Source organism: Cucurbita moschata, unplaced genomic scaffold (assembly GCF_002738365.1).
Source record: "Cucurbita moschata cultivar Rifu unplaced genomic scaffold, Cmos_1.0 Cmo_Scf00028, whole genome shotgun sequence".
NCBI lineage: Eukaryota > Viridiplantae > Streptophyta > Magnoliopsida > Cucurbitales > Cucurbitaceae > Cucurbita > Cucurbita moschata.
In genome coordinates, this window is record NW_019268544.1 from 849,699 (window position 1) to 865,395 (window position 15,697).

General features: G+C 35.3%; 2 protein-coding genes across 2 annotated transcripts in view; one reads left to right on the forward strand and one right to left on the reverse strand.

Moving 5' to 3' along the window:
• Nucleotides 1–2,883, reverse strand: part of LOC111463606 (pyruvate kinase 1, cytosolic-like) — a 7,110-nt gene extending 4,227 nt beyond the window's left edge. Inside the window, exons 1-8 of the mRNA XM_023107613.1 lie at nt 2,624–2,883; nt 2,333–2,429; nt 2,131–2,228; nt 1,691–1,846; nt 760–837; nt 366–497; nt 188–268; nt 29–100 (exon numbers count right to left, since the gene is read on the reverse strand). Of these exons, the coding sequence (XP_022963381.1) occupies nt 29–100; nt 188–268; nt 366–497; nt 760–837; nt 1,691–1,846; nt 2,131–2,228; nt 2,333–2,429; nt 2,624–2,692 (783 nt within the window). The 5' untranslated portion in view covers nt 2,693–2,883. The remainder of the gene's footprint in view (nt 1–28; nt 101–187; nt 269–365; nt 498–759; nt 838–1,690; nt 1,847–2,130; nt 2,229–2,332; nt 2,430–2,623) is intronic.
• Nucleotides 2,884–8,131: 5,248 nt separating this feature from the next.
• LOC111463640 (glucomannan 4-beta-mannosyltransferase 9-like) lies at nt 8,132–12,626 on the forward strand. Its single transcript, XM_023107666.1, has 6 exons — nt 8,132–8,569; nt 8,820–9,171; nt 10,291–10,401; nt 10,485–10,735; nt 10,806–11,005; nt 12,010–12,626. The coding sequence occupies exons 1-6, from the start codon at nt 8,240–8,242 to the stop codon at nt 12,368–12,370; spliced, it is 1,605 nt and encodes a 534-aa protein (XP_022963434.1). The 5' UTR covers nt 8,132–8,239; the 3' UTR covers nt 12,371–12,626.
• Nucleotides 12,627–15,697: the final 3,071 nt, after the last annotated feature.

Consider the following 15,697-nt stretch of genomic DNA (forward strand, 5'->3'; position numbering starts at 1 on the left):
AAAAAAAAAAAAACTAAATATGACTTACCTCAACAGTTTCAATTTTGGCAAAGATTTGGGTTTGGCTAAGGTCACCTAATTTAGAAAGGAATTCACGAGCCTGTATAACAATATAAAAACCGTCTGACTTGAATAATCTAGAAAAAAAAAAAAAAGGTGGGAGAGAGCTCAGTGTAAAGAAATATACTTGTCGAACATCTTCTGCATGTCTGGTATATGACAATGAGAGGAAATCAATTTTGTTTTGCACACCCCAACTAGAGATAACCTGAAATTAACAGTGCAATACACGATATTAAGTACCAATATGTGGCAATGGAGCCCCCAAGGAAAATGACAATATGTAAATCAGACAGCTCACCCACCTCCTTATCCTTATCCGTAAGTGTCGGAAGGTTAATATGAATTTGAGAGCCATGTAAAGTGAACAGTGATCCGGACAGTGTGGCAGAGTTCTTAACTGTACAAACGACATCATCGCCTTTGACTTCAGAAACCTGATCAAATTTCCAGCAAAAACACGGTCATATACAAATTCATATCTTTGGCATGATATTCTTCTGCAAAAAACACTATTATGACTTTTGGTGGTAAGCTATAGTTTCCTGATTTGAAATCATCCAGATAAGAAGTAAAATTTCAAATCACACACAAATGAAATGAAGCTACTATCTGGAAGACCCGTAGTTTTAACATGCAACCACAAACCAACTAAACGAGGGAAAGAATTGGTAACAGATACTAGAAGGTTTTACTCACCTCCATCCATACAGAAGTCGATTCACTTCCAGTGAAAAGGTATTGACCCACAAAAATGGTGTCTCCTTTCTTCACAGCCTACAAGAGACAAAGTAAAGAATTGTTATCTGACAAAGATAATTAATATCAATGGTAGTTGAATAGTCAAATTAGAAGCTTCATAACGCTTTCACAATTTCATGCTAGAAGCAATCAGTAAAGTTAGAAAGATAACCAAATTGATGTTAATTGAGACATGTTTGACATAAATTAGATTAATTTCTTAAGCATATTTGTAACTTGAAACAAACATTTCATTAAGACTTTTCTCACACTAAAGAAGGATTGTTCTAAGACTTAAACAAAGCACTGAGAATTTTCTTTTTTCTTTTTTTATTTATTTATAATCTCACTTTCAGGTTTAAAAATCTTTTATTGTCATTTGGAAAAACATGTTACTCATTATATTATTTTATTTAAATACATTAATCAGCATCCATATCATAACTTCCTTGTTTTACAACATTAGACTAGCATTTTAAATAACCAAGGGTGTGCAGCCATAACGAAACTAGTACGAGTAAGATATTTAGAATCAGGAAACCCCATAAACATAAATATTCTTGGTGACTACAAACAAGACTAAGAATGAGCGACTTTGAAGGCTTCAAAGTTCATTACTAGCTTTTTGTGACAAATGGATCAACCCATGGTAATCTAGTAGGACCTAATCAAAAGTTTATACATTGTTAACCAACAGGGCATCATCAAACCTGAAGATTTGTTTGTGAGAGGCTATTTCCAGTAACGCATCACAATGATATCAAGAGAACAAGACAAACTTTCAACAGCTAGTCCAACTAACATGGCCAAACTAACCAAAATCAAATTCATTATTACTTTGCCCATGGGACAGCCATCATGAAAATAACAACAATATGAAGTTCTATACCTGTGAAAGTCCAGTAAAGTTAATAGGCAAGAGCTCCGAAGTTGCCTCAAGCTCTTGATTGGGCGTTAGGACAACTACGGCATCTTCCTTTAGTGAAATAGACTTCTCAGTTTTATTCAGTACTTGCAACTCAGGGCCCACAGTATCCAGCATAACCTGAAAAGAGCAGAAGGCACGTAGAACACTCGGCATTAAATAGGTGAGGCAGAAATAATATAACATCAGTAGAATTTATTCTCGGATCTAACTGCAAAACTGCCTCCTTTCAAAAAATAACGCCTCCTCATAACTCATACCAGATAAGTAAAGTATTAAACAATGACAGAGGAAAAAAAAACTTCATACACAAAATCCTTAACCAACAAGTAATCCCACAATATGACAACACAAATACATAGCAGAGTCTACATATATAGATAATTTCAAATGACATCACATACAGCGCAAAGCTTCTTAGTGATCTTCACGGCCGCCTTCAAATTCTCCAAAGTCTCCTGATGATATTCGGAGTCACCCCAAGAAAAGTCGAAACGAGCAACTATCACGAAGAAACCAAAATCTCTTAGGAACAAAAAAACATCAAAATACAAAACCGTGAAAAAAGCCGGAATGGAAACGAGAAAATAACAACAATAAGTATACCCGACATTCCAGCCTTCAAACAACCAGATATCAACTCAACAGATCGAGACCTTGGACCAAGAGTCCCAACGATCTTCGTCATAGCAGGAAAGAAACTCTGAACAAAATTATCAATAAACAAACAAATCGTCAACCAAATAAAATACACAAAACGAGAACGATGGTTTCACAAGTGCAAAGAACATTAATACACCAAAAAATGAACAAAACGATCAACAACAAATCACAAGACATATTCATAATCGAATAAAACAGCTTCATAGATCGAAGATGAATGAGAAGGAAACTTACAGCCTTGGATGGCTCGAGGATGGAAGCCATGCGAATAGGCTCCTCGAGAAGCAAGTGATTGGAATGCATCTTGGATGATGAGTGCAATCGGAGGCGACTGAGAAGAACTTGCAAATGGGAATTGAAATCGGAGGAAGATGAATATGAAGAGAAGGAAATGAATCAGAAATGGAAGGAATGGATCCTTACGAGACACTTTCTATCTCTGACTCCGAGAGCGGAATAAGAGAAAACCTGGTTCTGCGCTTCAACCAGAAACTGTAACTAAAAGTACAATTATATTTTTCGCCCTCCCTGCTTCTTCGGGTTTGAGGGTAAAATTGTAAATATGCATGCTAAAGTTATATTGATTAAACTATTCACTAAATTAATAAAATTATCTCAAAAGTACTTTTAAACTTTAAAAATAAAAATACAAAATACCGTTACCTTAATTTTAAATATAAATTATTAATACTTAATACCTTTTAACTTTTAAAAGTAATTCAATATTTTTATTAATCTGTTAAATTTTGTAAAAAGAACTATTTAAAATTTTGAAGATAATCTATAAAATATCGATAAACGATTTTTATTTATATATTGATAGTAAAAAAAATTGAATTCATGCTATTTCTAAAATCTCATATATATTTTTAAACATAGTAGTGACTGTAAAATTATTTTTAAACTTTTCGAAATAAAGAATATTAATCAAACTTTTTAAAATTTAAAAATATTTTTGAAATACTATTAAAAATTTACGGTCATGGTCTACAAACCACTCATTATTTCTATCTAAAATTAAGGTAAAAAAAAATTTTAACCTTTTTTTATATTATTAAATTTCTTTAGAGATATTATTGAAACATTTATAAAGTTTATAGATATTTTTATTAATTTAGCCTTAAAAAATATAAAAATTATATAAAATAAATAAATTAGGACCCTAAACGCTAAACTTGCAATTTTTACCTTTACTTCAGCTTTTGCTAATTTTAACAAAAAGAAAAGTATAATTTCAATAAAATAACACATACCATATATAAAAATAATAAAATAATAAAATATGATTTCTTGAGTAACAAGTTAAATATAATAAAATACTATAACACAAGATATTTCTTTTATTATTATTATTATTATTTTACTGAATACAAACTGAGCCCACTGTAAAGTAAATCGCTTTCCAGTTGACTTTCCTAGTAATTCGCATTCAAAGTTACCCACCGTAAGAAAATTTTACGCCCACAGAATTCCTTTTTAACTTTTGCTTTCACATCCTCCAATTTTATTAAATACAAAAATATACCCTTCGTAGTCCCTCAACTTTTTCTCTTACTATTTTAACCTCAACTTAACTAGCGACCAGATTAAAAGTATATTTAAACCATAAAACCCAAAATTGTAATTTGTAGAAAAATAAACAAATAATCGCTAAAAAGACGGATTATTGGGGAGGACGGCGGCGAGAAATTGACGAGTTGTAAAAATGATCGGAGCCGAGGAATACGTGTCGTGATTATGGCGTCAAAATGCCGCACAAAATCAACTGCCCTTGCCCAACGCCGGTCAACCCTGCCCTTTGAAAAGTTTAATTTAAAAAATATATATAATTTTTTTTTGTTTAAATTTAGTACATAATCTATTAAAATTGGTATTGGGCTTTGGGCTTTGGGCTTTTTCCAACTTTCTTCGGGTCGAAAGCCCAAAGCCCAAAGCCCAATGACATTTGGAAAATATTTTATTTTGTACATATATAAATTATATATTTTTGAGGTCAAAACTGGCAATGTACAAGAAGCTGCCCTGCCCTGCCCCGTCAGCAGAAAGGTAAGGCTTCGGCTGCCCGAACCTGTTTATTTTTTATTTTATTTATTTAATAAATTGACCACCGTTCAAATACACGTGGCCATCTTTTTCTTCAACATTTCCTATTTTTCTTTAATCAATATATATTAAAATAAATACAGCTAATTTCTTTCTTTACCAATAATGTCAAAATTTTGAATTTTTTAGTCCCTTTTTTCGCCTTCAATTTCAAAATATTAAGTAATTCTTAAAGTCATTTTCTCATTTAATAAAATTAAATCCTGATTTTAACGCTTAATCATTCAAATGTCATTTTCTTTTTCTTTTTAATAATAACATATTTAATTTACTCCTTTAAATAAATTTTTAAATTTTAAATTTTGTGTTTAATAAGTATTTTAACGTTAAAAAAACATCTAATTTATCTTAAAAAATTTATAAAGTTATTGAATAAAAAAAATGCATTTAATTTAATTTTCGGTTAGGTTTTGAGTCCATTTAAATTGGACCATATGATGTGGCATCAATCACTCAACTACTCTCTTTAAAACCTAATTAAGACCGTCCAATCACCAAGATCTAAAATAAAAGGCTGTAAGTTTTCGAGACCCCCTTTATATTCTTTTAATTAAATTTAGCCCCCACATTCATTGAGGTCGTGGTCGGATAAAATTACAAAAAAGGCCCTTGCTTTTTCTTTAATTCAAAGGACACCCAGTTTTCAGTCGTTCACTCTCCAATAAAGTTAATATTTAATAATTTAAAACTTTTTTTCTTTTCACTTTGTGCTTTGGGAATCCAGTTCAAAGCAAGAATGCTCTAGATTTTGCCTTCTTTTTACAAACCCACCTCGCTCGTACGCGTATGTGAATGACATGTGTTATCATATTGAGTATGGTGTGATATCTTAATAAAATTCGCTATTAACGAGTTAGATATTTTCACGGGCTTTATCTGTATGGTGACGATTATTTATTTAATATAATGATCATAAAACGCGTATATATAGTTCGAGTCTGATAAAACGCTTATATTAGTGTTTTAAATAAGTCTAAGCTTCCTTTTTTTAATAATGATTTATGAATAATTAACCTTGGACCAAGCCGATATTTTAGATTATTTTATTTTTTTGATAAAGATTTATGTGGGGAGCATTTAATAAATTAATTACTAAAAATATGTTTTTAGATTTTATAACGTGCTAAATTATTAAGCTTTGAAAACAATCTTCCAAAGACCTTCTTTTTTGTCGTATTCCAACGTTAATTACTAATATATTTGAAATGTTTTTCTTCTTTCTTCTTTTTATTATTATTTTTTTTCAATTTTCTATTTAAATTTATATTTTAAATAAATCATTGGAAAAAAAAAGAAAAAAATGGTGAATATTATGGAATATAAATAAATAAATAAAGTGTGGAGAGCCTAAAAAGAAAATAATAGTTAGTTGAAAATTAGGTAGAGTCTTTATTCAACAGGGAACATTCATTCCATTATATATATATATATATATATTCTCCAGTATATTAATTAATTAATAAAAAAATATATCTTTTTTTAATTTGTTTTTTTCCGAAGGTGTTTAATGGAATTTCACCTCTCTCTCTCTATTGTCCTACCACATTCACGTTTTAATTATTATATTTCCAATATATTTATTTATTTATTAAATCAACAATTTTCAAAGACATACTTCCAAGTAATATCCCAATGCTCAAACCAAAAAAACAAAATAAAAAATAAAAAAACGTGTTTAAATCAATTCATTTCTAGATCTTTTCTAAAAGTGAGATCTTTTCATGACTATGGTTTGTTTAATTTTTAAAATATTTTTTATGCTCTCGTTTTGTCTTATTATCCTAACGATCGATGAGTTAAAATTGTCTTTGTATTCCGACCACCTTCAAGTTTAGAATAGATATCCAGGCATGCATGATTGGGACACTGTGACTTGAGGTTTCCCTTCTTTTTTTTTTCTTTTTTAGTAGGGATATTTATGCGATTCGAGAACTCAACAAACTCAGACCATCTAACCCAAATCATAAAAGTTGAGTTGAGTTAGATTTTTTTCTTCAATTTGAGTTCGGTTGAATTTTTGAGTCGGTTCACAGATTGACATAAAATTATGATTATTATGAAAAATTAAGAACATTTGACCGTTGTAATTGAAGTTAGTGATGTGTGGCTGGTAAATATTTACTATTTGAGATTTGTATTATTTTAGTTATTAAAATGCACTCGAGGTAAATATGTTTTTTTAAAGATAGTTTTATATATAAAAACAATCGGTAAATTCAACAAGTTTGAATTAGATTATGAACTTTATTCGAGCTGTTTGAGTTGTCAACCCAACTAATACGAAACTTTGGATTGGTCGAGAAGATTTTACCAATCCCACCTGTATTTATTAGATAATAATAATTAAAATTAGATATATCCCTATGATTTGATTGTTCTTAAAATTAGATATATTCCTATTATTTGATTGTTCTTAAAAGTAGGCAATATTAATTAAAAAATAAATAAAGTAGATGAGAATAATTTATTTTCTTTTTTAATGGAAGTACGCTAAAAGTTGATGTTGACTTATAGCTCCTCAATTTGTAATTACTAAAATTTTGCCTCAAATTGTTAATTAATATAAAAAAATATTGACTAAAATAATAATAATAATAATAATAATAATAATAATAATAATAGTGTTGCTACATCTTTTATTAATTATTTTAACAAATATTAAATTAAACTTTACGGGTATATGTAAATATATTTTTTTAAATAAAATGTTTCCATAAGAAACCAACTGTAGGGCATTTTATTTTTTATTTTTTGTAATTTATATGTATTATTGACACTTTTGAACAAAATTAATTAATATCTTGAAATAAAAACATTTAAAGTTGGTAAACAAAATTAACACGCCATCGCCATAATAAATGGAGACACTATATATCATTTTCATAATACCTCCAAAATCCATGTGCTCTCTATTAATTTCAATTATCTATTTTATTTTTTTATATTATATTTATTCAAGGTTTAAAAACGCGTCGAATATTGTCTATTTTGAACATAAACTCTCGTGATTTTGCTTTGTGCTTCTCTAAGAGGTATCATGAAGATAGTATTCCTGGATTATAACCCATGATTATTTCCTAAATTAGCCGATGTGGGACTTTCATACAACACAACCAATGTGGGATCTCACATGGATACATAACGTGACCATGGCGTAGGAGTATGTTGGGGTCATCAGATACTGAATCTTGATCCGAATCCTTAGCATAGAATCTCAAGAAGAATATGTTTTTCATCGACCAAGAAAAAGTAACCTTTTACAATAGAACTTTATAAAGATAAAGGGAACACTTCCCAAGACGTGTAACACATTTATTTTATACACTATGATCCATATCAACTTTAATTTATGCAAACAAAATCATCTCACAAAAAAATATACATACAATATAGTTCTGTTCTTTTTTAAAAAAATTAAATTACAAATTTAGTCTATTTATAAATTAATTTAAACAAATAATGATCAGTTAAAACAATACCAACAAAAAAAAAACAACATCCATGGCATTGGAAAAGAACAAATTACAGCAATATAAATACAAATTACACACACAAAATTAAAAATCCAATTAAATATAATTAAAAAAAAAAAAAAAGATTATATAAACCTCCCTCCCCTGCTTTCTTCCTTTTTCATTTATTGCTGCTTCTGCTACCTTTTCCACTGCAGCAGAAGCGGAAAAAAAGCCCTAAAAATCCCTTTATTTATTGGTTTTGTTCTTCATCCCTTGAAACGACAGATCGGAAATGGAGGGTGTTTCGTCGGCGGCGCTTCTGCAGGAGACATTACAAGGAGGAACAGACGACATAGCGTTTCAAGCTTCGTTGATTTGGGATGCAATCAGAGCTCCGGTGGTTGTTCCTCTGCTCCGCCTCTCTGTTTTTCTCTGTTTGGTAATGTCGATAATGCTGTTCGTGGAGAGAGTTTATATGGGTGTTGTCATTGCTTTTGTTAAGCTTCTTCGAAGAAAACCAGAAAAGAGGTATAAATGGGAACCCATGAAAGACGATATCGAGCTTGGAAACTCTGTTTATCCCATGATTTTAGTTCAAATTCCAATGTTCAACGAAAAAGAGGTAAATCTAACCAAACCCGCCATACCATATTGTGTGTTTTGTGCCTAATCTCCTCTTAATCGAGACTCGACTCTTTTCTCTAGAGTTTTCGAACAAAATACACCATTTGTTCGACAATTGAGAATTCTATTGACTTGGGCATGACTCTGATATCATGTTACAAATTACCGTTCTTCCTAAATTAGGCAATGTGGGACTCACTCCCAACCATTATCCACCCCCATTACCAGATTTGTTATTGTTTTTGTAGGTTTATCAGCTATCAATTGGGTCAGCTTGTGGGCTATCGTGGCCGGCGGATCGGATCATAGTTCAAGTTCTCGATGATTCGACGGACCCAACAATCAAAGATTTAGTAGAAACGGAGTGCCACAAATGGGCTAGTAAAGGCATAGACATTAAGTATGAGATTAGAGATAACAGAAATGGCTACAAAGCTGGGGCTCTCAAGGAAGGTCTGAAAAGAAGCTATGTTAGGCAATGTGACTACGTTGTAATTTTCGATGCCGATTTTCAACCCGAACCGGATTTTCTCTGGCGAACCGTTCCTTTCCTTATTCATAACCCGGAAATTGGCCTGGTTCAAGCTCGCTGGAAATTTGGTGAGTCTTGATTATTCATTAATCATTTGAATTAAGCATGTTTTATTTTATTTAATTCTGTGTTTTTAAAACATTAATTAAGGTTAGTTAGAAATTTACCATTTAGGAAAATTAATTATTTCAATTAAGCAAGGTTAAAACTGTCGGCGGGTTTGATTATATATAGTACGACCAAGTCAAATCGTTTAATCTTAGTTTAGTCCACGCAGGCAGCCGTCGGATTTGACACGTGTGATCAACTAACCTTTTTGTGTGGGGACCACTTTGCAGGTGACCAACCCTGTTAAATCCAAATAAATAAATGATTTAAAATCATAAAAGTTAGAATTTAATTTTTTTAAAGAAAAAACAAAATTTTAATTGTTCTAATTTGTATTATATCACTTGAATTTTCCTCGCTGTTGGGATTTGCTTGTTCAAATCTGTAGCTTTTTGTTTTATTATTATTTAGTTTTTTTTTTTATTTATTTTATAAATTTATTTTATAATATATTTTTAAAATTAATGGAAAATTGTGGTGGGAAAGTTCCTTTATTGCCAAAAGGTCCACTTTTCCATCTTTTTTTATTTTCTAGAATGCCCTTTACATTCCTCATATTCCCAAACTACACCTCTTAATTTCAATTTATTAATTTTGGCTTCTTTACACATTTAAAATAATATATTTGGTCAAACTTAGTAAATGAGTTATTAAATTCCTTGATTAAATATGTGACATTACAGATTTAATGAAATTATTTCATATAATATAGTATATATATATAATTAATAAATTTGAGAGGACCTTGGTGAAAGAAATGAGGGGTCGAGGACAAAAGGGGAATGTCCGACAGGAAATCTAAGCCAAACGTCGAGAAGATAAGAGGATGTGTGAAGGAGAAGGAGAAAATAATAATTAAAACATTTTCATTTCCAATTTTGCCCTCCCACGTCAATATAAATTTAATTTAAGAGAGTAAAAATAAATGGGATTTTATTTTGGAGGGAGGGGGGCAATAGCATGTGGTAAGGACTACGGAGTTGAGTGGTGGACCTGGGTTTGGGTCCCGCAAAGTGGATGCCAGCGAGGGGCTTTTGTGGAATTTGGAAATTTATTTATTTATTTATTTATTTTTGCAGTTAATGCTGATGAGTGCTTGATGACAAGGATCCAAGAAATGTCATTGGATTATCATTTCACTGTGGAGCAAGAAGTGGGGTCCTCCACTTACGCTTTCTTTGGCTTCAATGGTTAATTTTCTCACTTATTTCACTCCTCCGATTTTGGTTTTTATTTTTACGGTCCTGTCTGACTCTGATATCATTTATAATAGGAACCGCGGGTGTTTGGAGAATTGAGGCGCTGAACGAGGCGGGAGGGTGGAAGGACCGCACCACCGTGGAGGACATGGACTTGGCGGTCCGAGCCAGTCTAAAGGGCTGGAAATTCTTGTACGTTGCAGATGTTAGAGTGAAAAACGAATTGCCAAGCACACTGAAAGCCTACCGCTACCAGCAGCACCGGTGGTCCTGTGGGCCGGCTAATCTCTTCAGAAAGATGGTCATGGAGATTATCAGAAATAAGGTAACAAAAAGTTCCTTTAAATTAACAATGGAAGAAGAAGTAGAAAGTGAATGATTTTAACCTTTTGCAGAAAGTTACCGCGTGGAAGAAGGTTCATGTGATTTACAGCTTCTTCTTTGTAAGAAAATTGGTAGCCCATATCAACACCTTCGTTTTTTACTGCGTTGTGTTGCCCGCCACCGTGTTGGTGCCGGAAGTTGTGGTACCCAAGTGGGGTTCTGTTTATATTCCCTCCATCGTCACGCTTCTCAATTCTGTGGGCACTCCAAGGTATGTGAGAATATTTGCTGAAAATTCGAGGAAATAAATGGATATAATATATTTATTTATAATAAAATGTGTAACTTCACTGTTATCGAATATTGACTGCTTTAGCCTATTGTTATCAAATATTAATTGCTTTAGCCCATAACATAGAGTTGTCCTTCTAGGGAGAGGTGTCCACACTCTTATTGGAAATGTTTTGTTCCCCTCTTCAACCGATGTGAGATCTCACAATCTATCTACTCGAGGGGCTAGCATCCTCTCTGGCACACCTCCCGATGTCTAGCTTTGATACCATTTGTAATAGCTCAAACTCAAAGCTAGCAGATATTGTTATCTTTTAAGTTTCCCTTATGCGCTTTCTCTTAAGGTTTTAAAACACTTCTAGTAGGGGAGGTTTCTACACACTTATAAGAAATGTTTCGCTCCCCTCTCCAATTGATGTGAGATTTCACAATCTACCTCTTGGGGAGCTAGCATCCTCTTGGGATCTCACAATCCATCTCAAATCCATCCCTTGAGAGCCAAAGTTCTCGCTAGCACACAACCTAGTGTCTAGGTCTGATATCATTTGTAACAGCTCAAGGCTACCTCTAACAAACATTGTCCTCTTTGGGGTTCCCTTACGGGTTTTCCCTCAATATTTTGAAACGCGTTTGGTAGGGAGAGGTCTCCACGTACTTGTAAGGAATGGTTCGTTCCCCTCTTTAATTGATATGGGATCTCACAATCCACCTCCTTGGGGGCCAGCGTCCTCACTGACGCACAACCCAGTGTCTAGATATTATAGTCCTCTTTAGTTTCCACTTCTCGGCTTTCCCTCAAGGTTTTAAAACACGTCTAGTAGGGAGAGGTTTCCACACTTCTAAAGAATGCTTGGTTCCCCTCTCCAACAAATGTGGAATCTTAAGATATTTGATTTTAACTACATATCCTTAACAGTCTACTCTTTTTAACTCTTTGCAACAAGTTCATCGACTTCGATCAAACGTTTTCGATTCGATTTGCAGGTCGTTTCATTTAGTATCATTTTGGATTCTGTTCGAGAATGTAATGGCAATGCACAGAACAAAAGGGACAATCATCGGGTTGCTGGAGACAGGCAGAGTGAACGAATGGATAGTGACAGAGAAACTGGGCGACGCCGCCAAAGCCAAAGCATCTTCAGCAAGGCAGCACAAGAGGCCTCGCCTCAAAATTGCGGACAGGCTTCATTTATTGGAGCTTGGAGTGGGCGCTTATCTATTCTTCTGTGGCACTTACGACGTTTTCTTTGGTAAAAATCAGTTCTTCATTTTCCTCTTCCTTCAAGCCATAGCCTTCTGCATTGTCGGATTCGGGTACGTCGGAACCGTCGTTTCTTCTTCTTGATCAGAATCCGCCGCCACAGCCGCCGCCGTGGTGCAGCCAACTTCATCTCTATATTCATCAAAAGCTTCATTGGGTTTATATATATGGATGGTGTTCCGTTGTTATTAGTTTGTAGAGAGGGAGAGGGGAAAAGGGCAGCAAAAAGATGGGCCTTTTTCTTTTTGACATGGGAAAGCTTGAAATTAGAGGAAGTTTGTGAATATATTTGATGAAGGGAATACTCAACCATTTACCACCATTTTGGCTCTCTGTTTTACTACAACTACTCTTAAAACATCTGACATCTGACATTTCGAGCTCGATATTTTAACGGTCGAGGGTGTATGTAAGGACCGGACTGATTCGATGACTCTAAAATGACGGGTAAAATTTTCACAAAATAAAACAAACCAATTTAAAAATCGTAACATACAAAAATAAAGTTTATACAAAGTATTTTAAAACACAGCACAGTTGACACAAGTTAAGGGACGACACAAAAAGGTTGAGGACGATGGGTGAGGTTTATCTATGGCACCTGTTCCAGAGTCTGCTCTCGACCTCGACCAGCTACTTATTTCCTGAAAAAAAAATGGAGAATGAGGAATGAGTACAAGACTCAGTAAACAGCCTACTTGTAGGCTCTTAATCATGTCTTTGATATGCTAGGGTACTGCACTTTTTTGTTTTCTTGTTCTTGTTTTTGTTGTAAGTTCTTGTTATGTTTCTTAATTCGTTCTCCAAGACACTCCCCTTAAGATTTACGGTACTAGACATAAACTTGTCAACCTGTGTCCGAGACTTAATACGTTCCAAGCGACATAGTCTTAATACCTTCACTCAAGGCTTCTTGTGTTCCAAGCAGCGTAGTCTAAGTCATACACATGATGTATTGTGGGAGGTCTTAGGGGGCTCTTAATTCATGGCTAGGATAACTTACTCTCTTCTTGCTCCATCGCGGCCATAGGTTACTCCCCATGATAGACCATAAAAGTCACGTGAATGATACATGCATGAACATGGCATAGACCATAAAGGTCGCATAATCTAACATAGACCATATAGGTCGCGTGATGGGTGCATACATGAACATGGCATCCTGCAAAAGAAACACGGTGCAGGGTGTCACGGTCATGCTCGTCCAGGGCGTGTTGCCCATGGCCGCATACCCATGACAAGCCAAACCCTTGTCATGTCTTTTCATTCGAGTGTTTTTCCTTTTGTAGTTCTAGGGCGTATGACGCCTCAAAAATATCATGTCTAGGCCTGTCAGACATAAAATGGCTCAGAATGTACTATAGGGGGATATGACTAGGTGTTAACTTCTCCCTATCCAAGGTAATATATGCTAAGTCGTTGTTATCTTTCTCTTGCTTACTTATATAACGTCTCTTTCCAAAATCTCTCTTTCTAAAATCTCTCTCTCTCCTCGTTTTCTAAAACCTTCTTTTAAAACCGAGGCTAGAGGCTCAATCATACGTCGCTTGGCCGTAGGCGACGCAAGAACAAATTGGCTTAGCTCACTGGTCGTTGGAAAGTGAGTGCCGCACAATCGCTAGTCCGCTGCCTTCGAAAGTGCGATTGTGTCAAGTGGTATCAGAGCTTTGTTAGCTCCGTAACATCGTAAAGACCGAAATCATGTCGACGACAAAGTCGACACCCAAAGCACAAGCCGACCGGCTTACGCTAATAGAGGAGGAAATGCTGTTTCTCAAAGAAGTCCCTGACACCCTTCGCTTCCTGGAAGCACGGGTGGCCGAATTGAGTGGGAAAGTCGTAGAAATCAACGTAATGGGCAACCGCTTGGATGGGTTGCCAATCGCAGAACTGATGTTTCGAGTGACCTCGCTCGAAAAAAGAGTTGCTCCTACGAGCAGCCCAAAACCGTCTGGTAGTCCGGATAGCTCTGTCGCGCACAAAGAGGGACGTGGCAAAGAGTTCGACGTGCTACAAAATACAATGATGAGTTTGTTCAATGGATTAGTTGATGAATTCAGAACAGCAATCGACAACATCCAAGAAAGGATGGCCTCTATGAGCACTCGAATTGAAGTGACCATGAAAGCCGTGGAGAGCGTCACAACTGGGCAAACTAATGTAGGATCCAACAAACTAAGGTTCTCAAACCCCAGAGCCTTCAAAGGGAATTGGGACACCAAAGAGTTGGAAAACTTCATCTTTGATGTCGAACAGTACTTCAAAGCCACAACGGCTTGTACCGACGACAAGAAGGTGACTGTAGCCTCGATGTATCTCATTAGACGACGCCAAACTGTGGTGGCGTACGAAGGTGCAAGACATCGAGGATGGATTGTGCACCATCGACTCATGGGAGGACCTCAAGAAAGAGTTGAGGGAACAATTCCTCCTCGAAAACGCAAGACATATAGCAATGGAGAAAATAGTAGCCTTGAAACATACTGGAAACATACGGGACTATGTCAGACAGTTCTCAACCCTGATGCTAGATATCAGGGGCACAACAGAGAAGGACAAAGAGTTCTTTTTTATAAATGGGTTACAGCCGTGGGCCAAAACAAAGCTACATAAGAACAAGGTCCAAACCCTAGCTGCCGCAATGGCCTGCGCCGAGAGACTCATAGACTGTGAGAACGAAGCAGGATCCTAAAGAAGAACGACACCGGCCCCAAACACTGGGGGCAAAACATACAAGCCACCAGGTCATCGAAATGGAAACCCCAACAGACCAAATGGAGGTAATGACAGACCAAGCGGATGGACGGATAGACCTCCTCAGAACAATCAAGCGGGGACATCTCGAGGACCTTACCATCAAAGGAACCACCCAACGTCGCCTTTACAATGCATGCTGTGTAAAGGTCCCCACAACGTATCCTACTGTCCTCATCGGGCCTCTCTCACTGCGCTCCAAGTGTCTATTCAAGAGAGCAATGATGCAAGGGTCGAGTCTATGTTAGACAAGAAGGAGGATCAAGACAATCCCTGAATGGGCGCGCTTAAATTCTTGTCAACCCTCCAACGGAAGGTTGAACCGAAGAAGATAATAGAAAAAAGACTCATGTTCGTAGATGCGGCAATAAATTCTCAACCGAGCAAGAGCACTCTGATAGATTCAGGAGCAACCCACAACTTTATCGCCGATCAAGTAGCCCGAAGATTGGGACTCACCATAGGAAAGGACCCTGGGAAAATGAAAGCTGTCAACTCTGAGGCCTTGCCTATTGTGGGAGTTTCCAAAAGAGTCCCCTTCAAAATAGGGGATTGGACAGGGGAGCTAGACCTTGTCGTGGTTCACATGGACAACTTCAACGTGGTACTTGGGATGGAATTCCTCTTGGAACACAAAATTATCCCAATGCCACTGGC

What these genes read in the sequence shown, in the direction of transcription:
- LOC111463640 (XM_023107666.1), top strand. Translation starts at nt 8,240, where the DNA reads ATGGAGGGTGTTTCGTCGGCGGCGCTTCTGCAGGAGACATTACAAGGA. An exon ending in CAATGTTCAACGAAAAAGAG is followed by an intron (nt 8,570 to 8,819) that starts GTAAATCTAACC and finishes TTGTTTTTGTAG; the next exon opens with GTTTATCAGCTATCAATTGG. An exon ending in AATTCTGTGGGCACTCCAAG is followed by an intron (nt 11,006 to 12,009) that starts GTATGTGAGAAT and finishes TTCGATTTGCAG; the next exon opens with GTCGTTTCATTTAGTATCAT.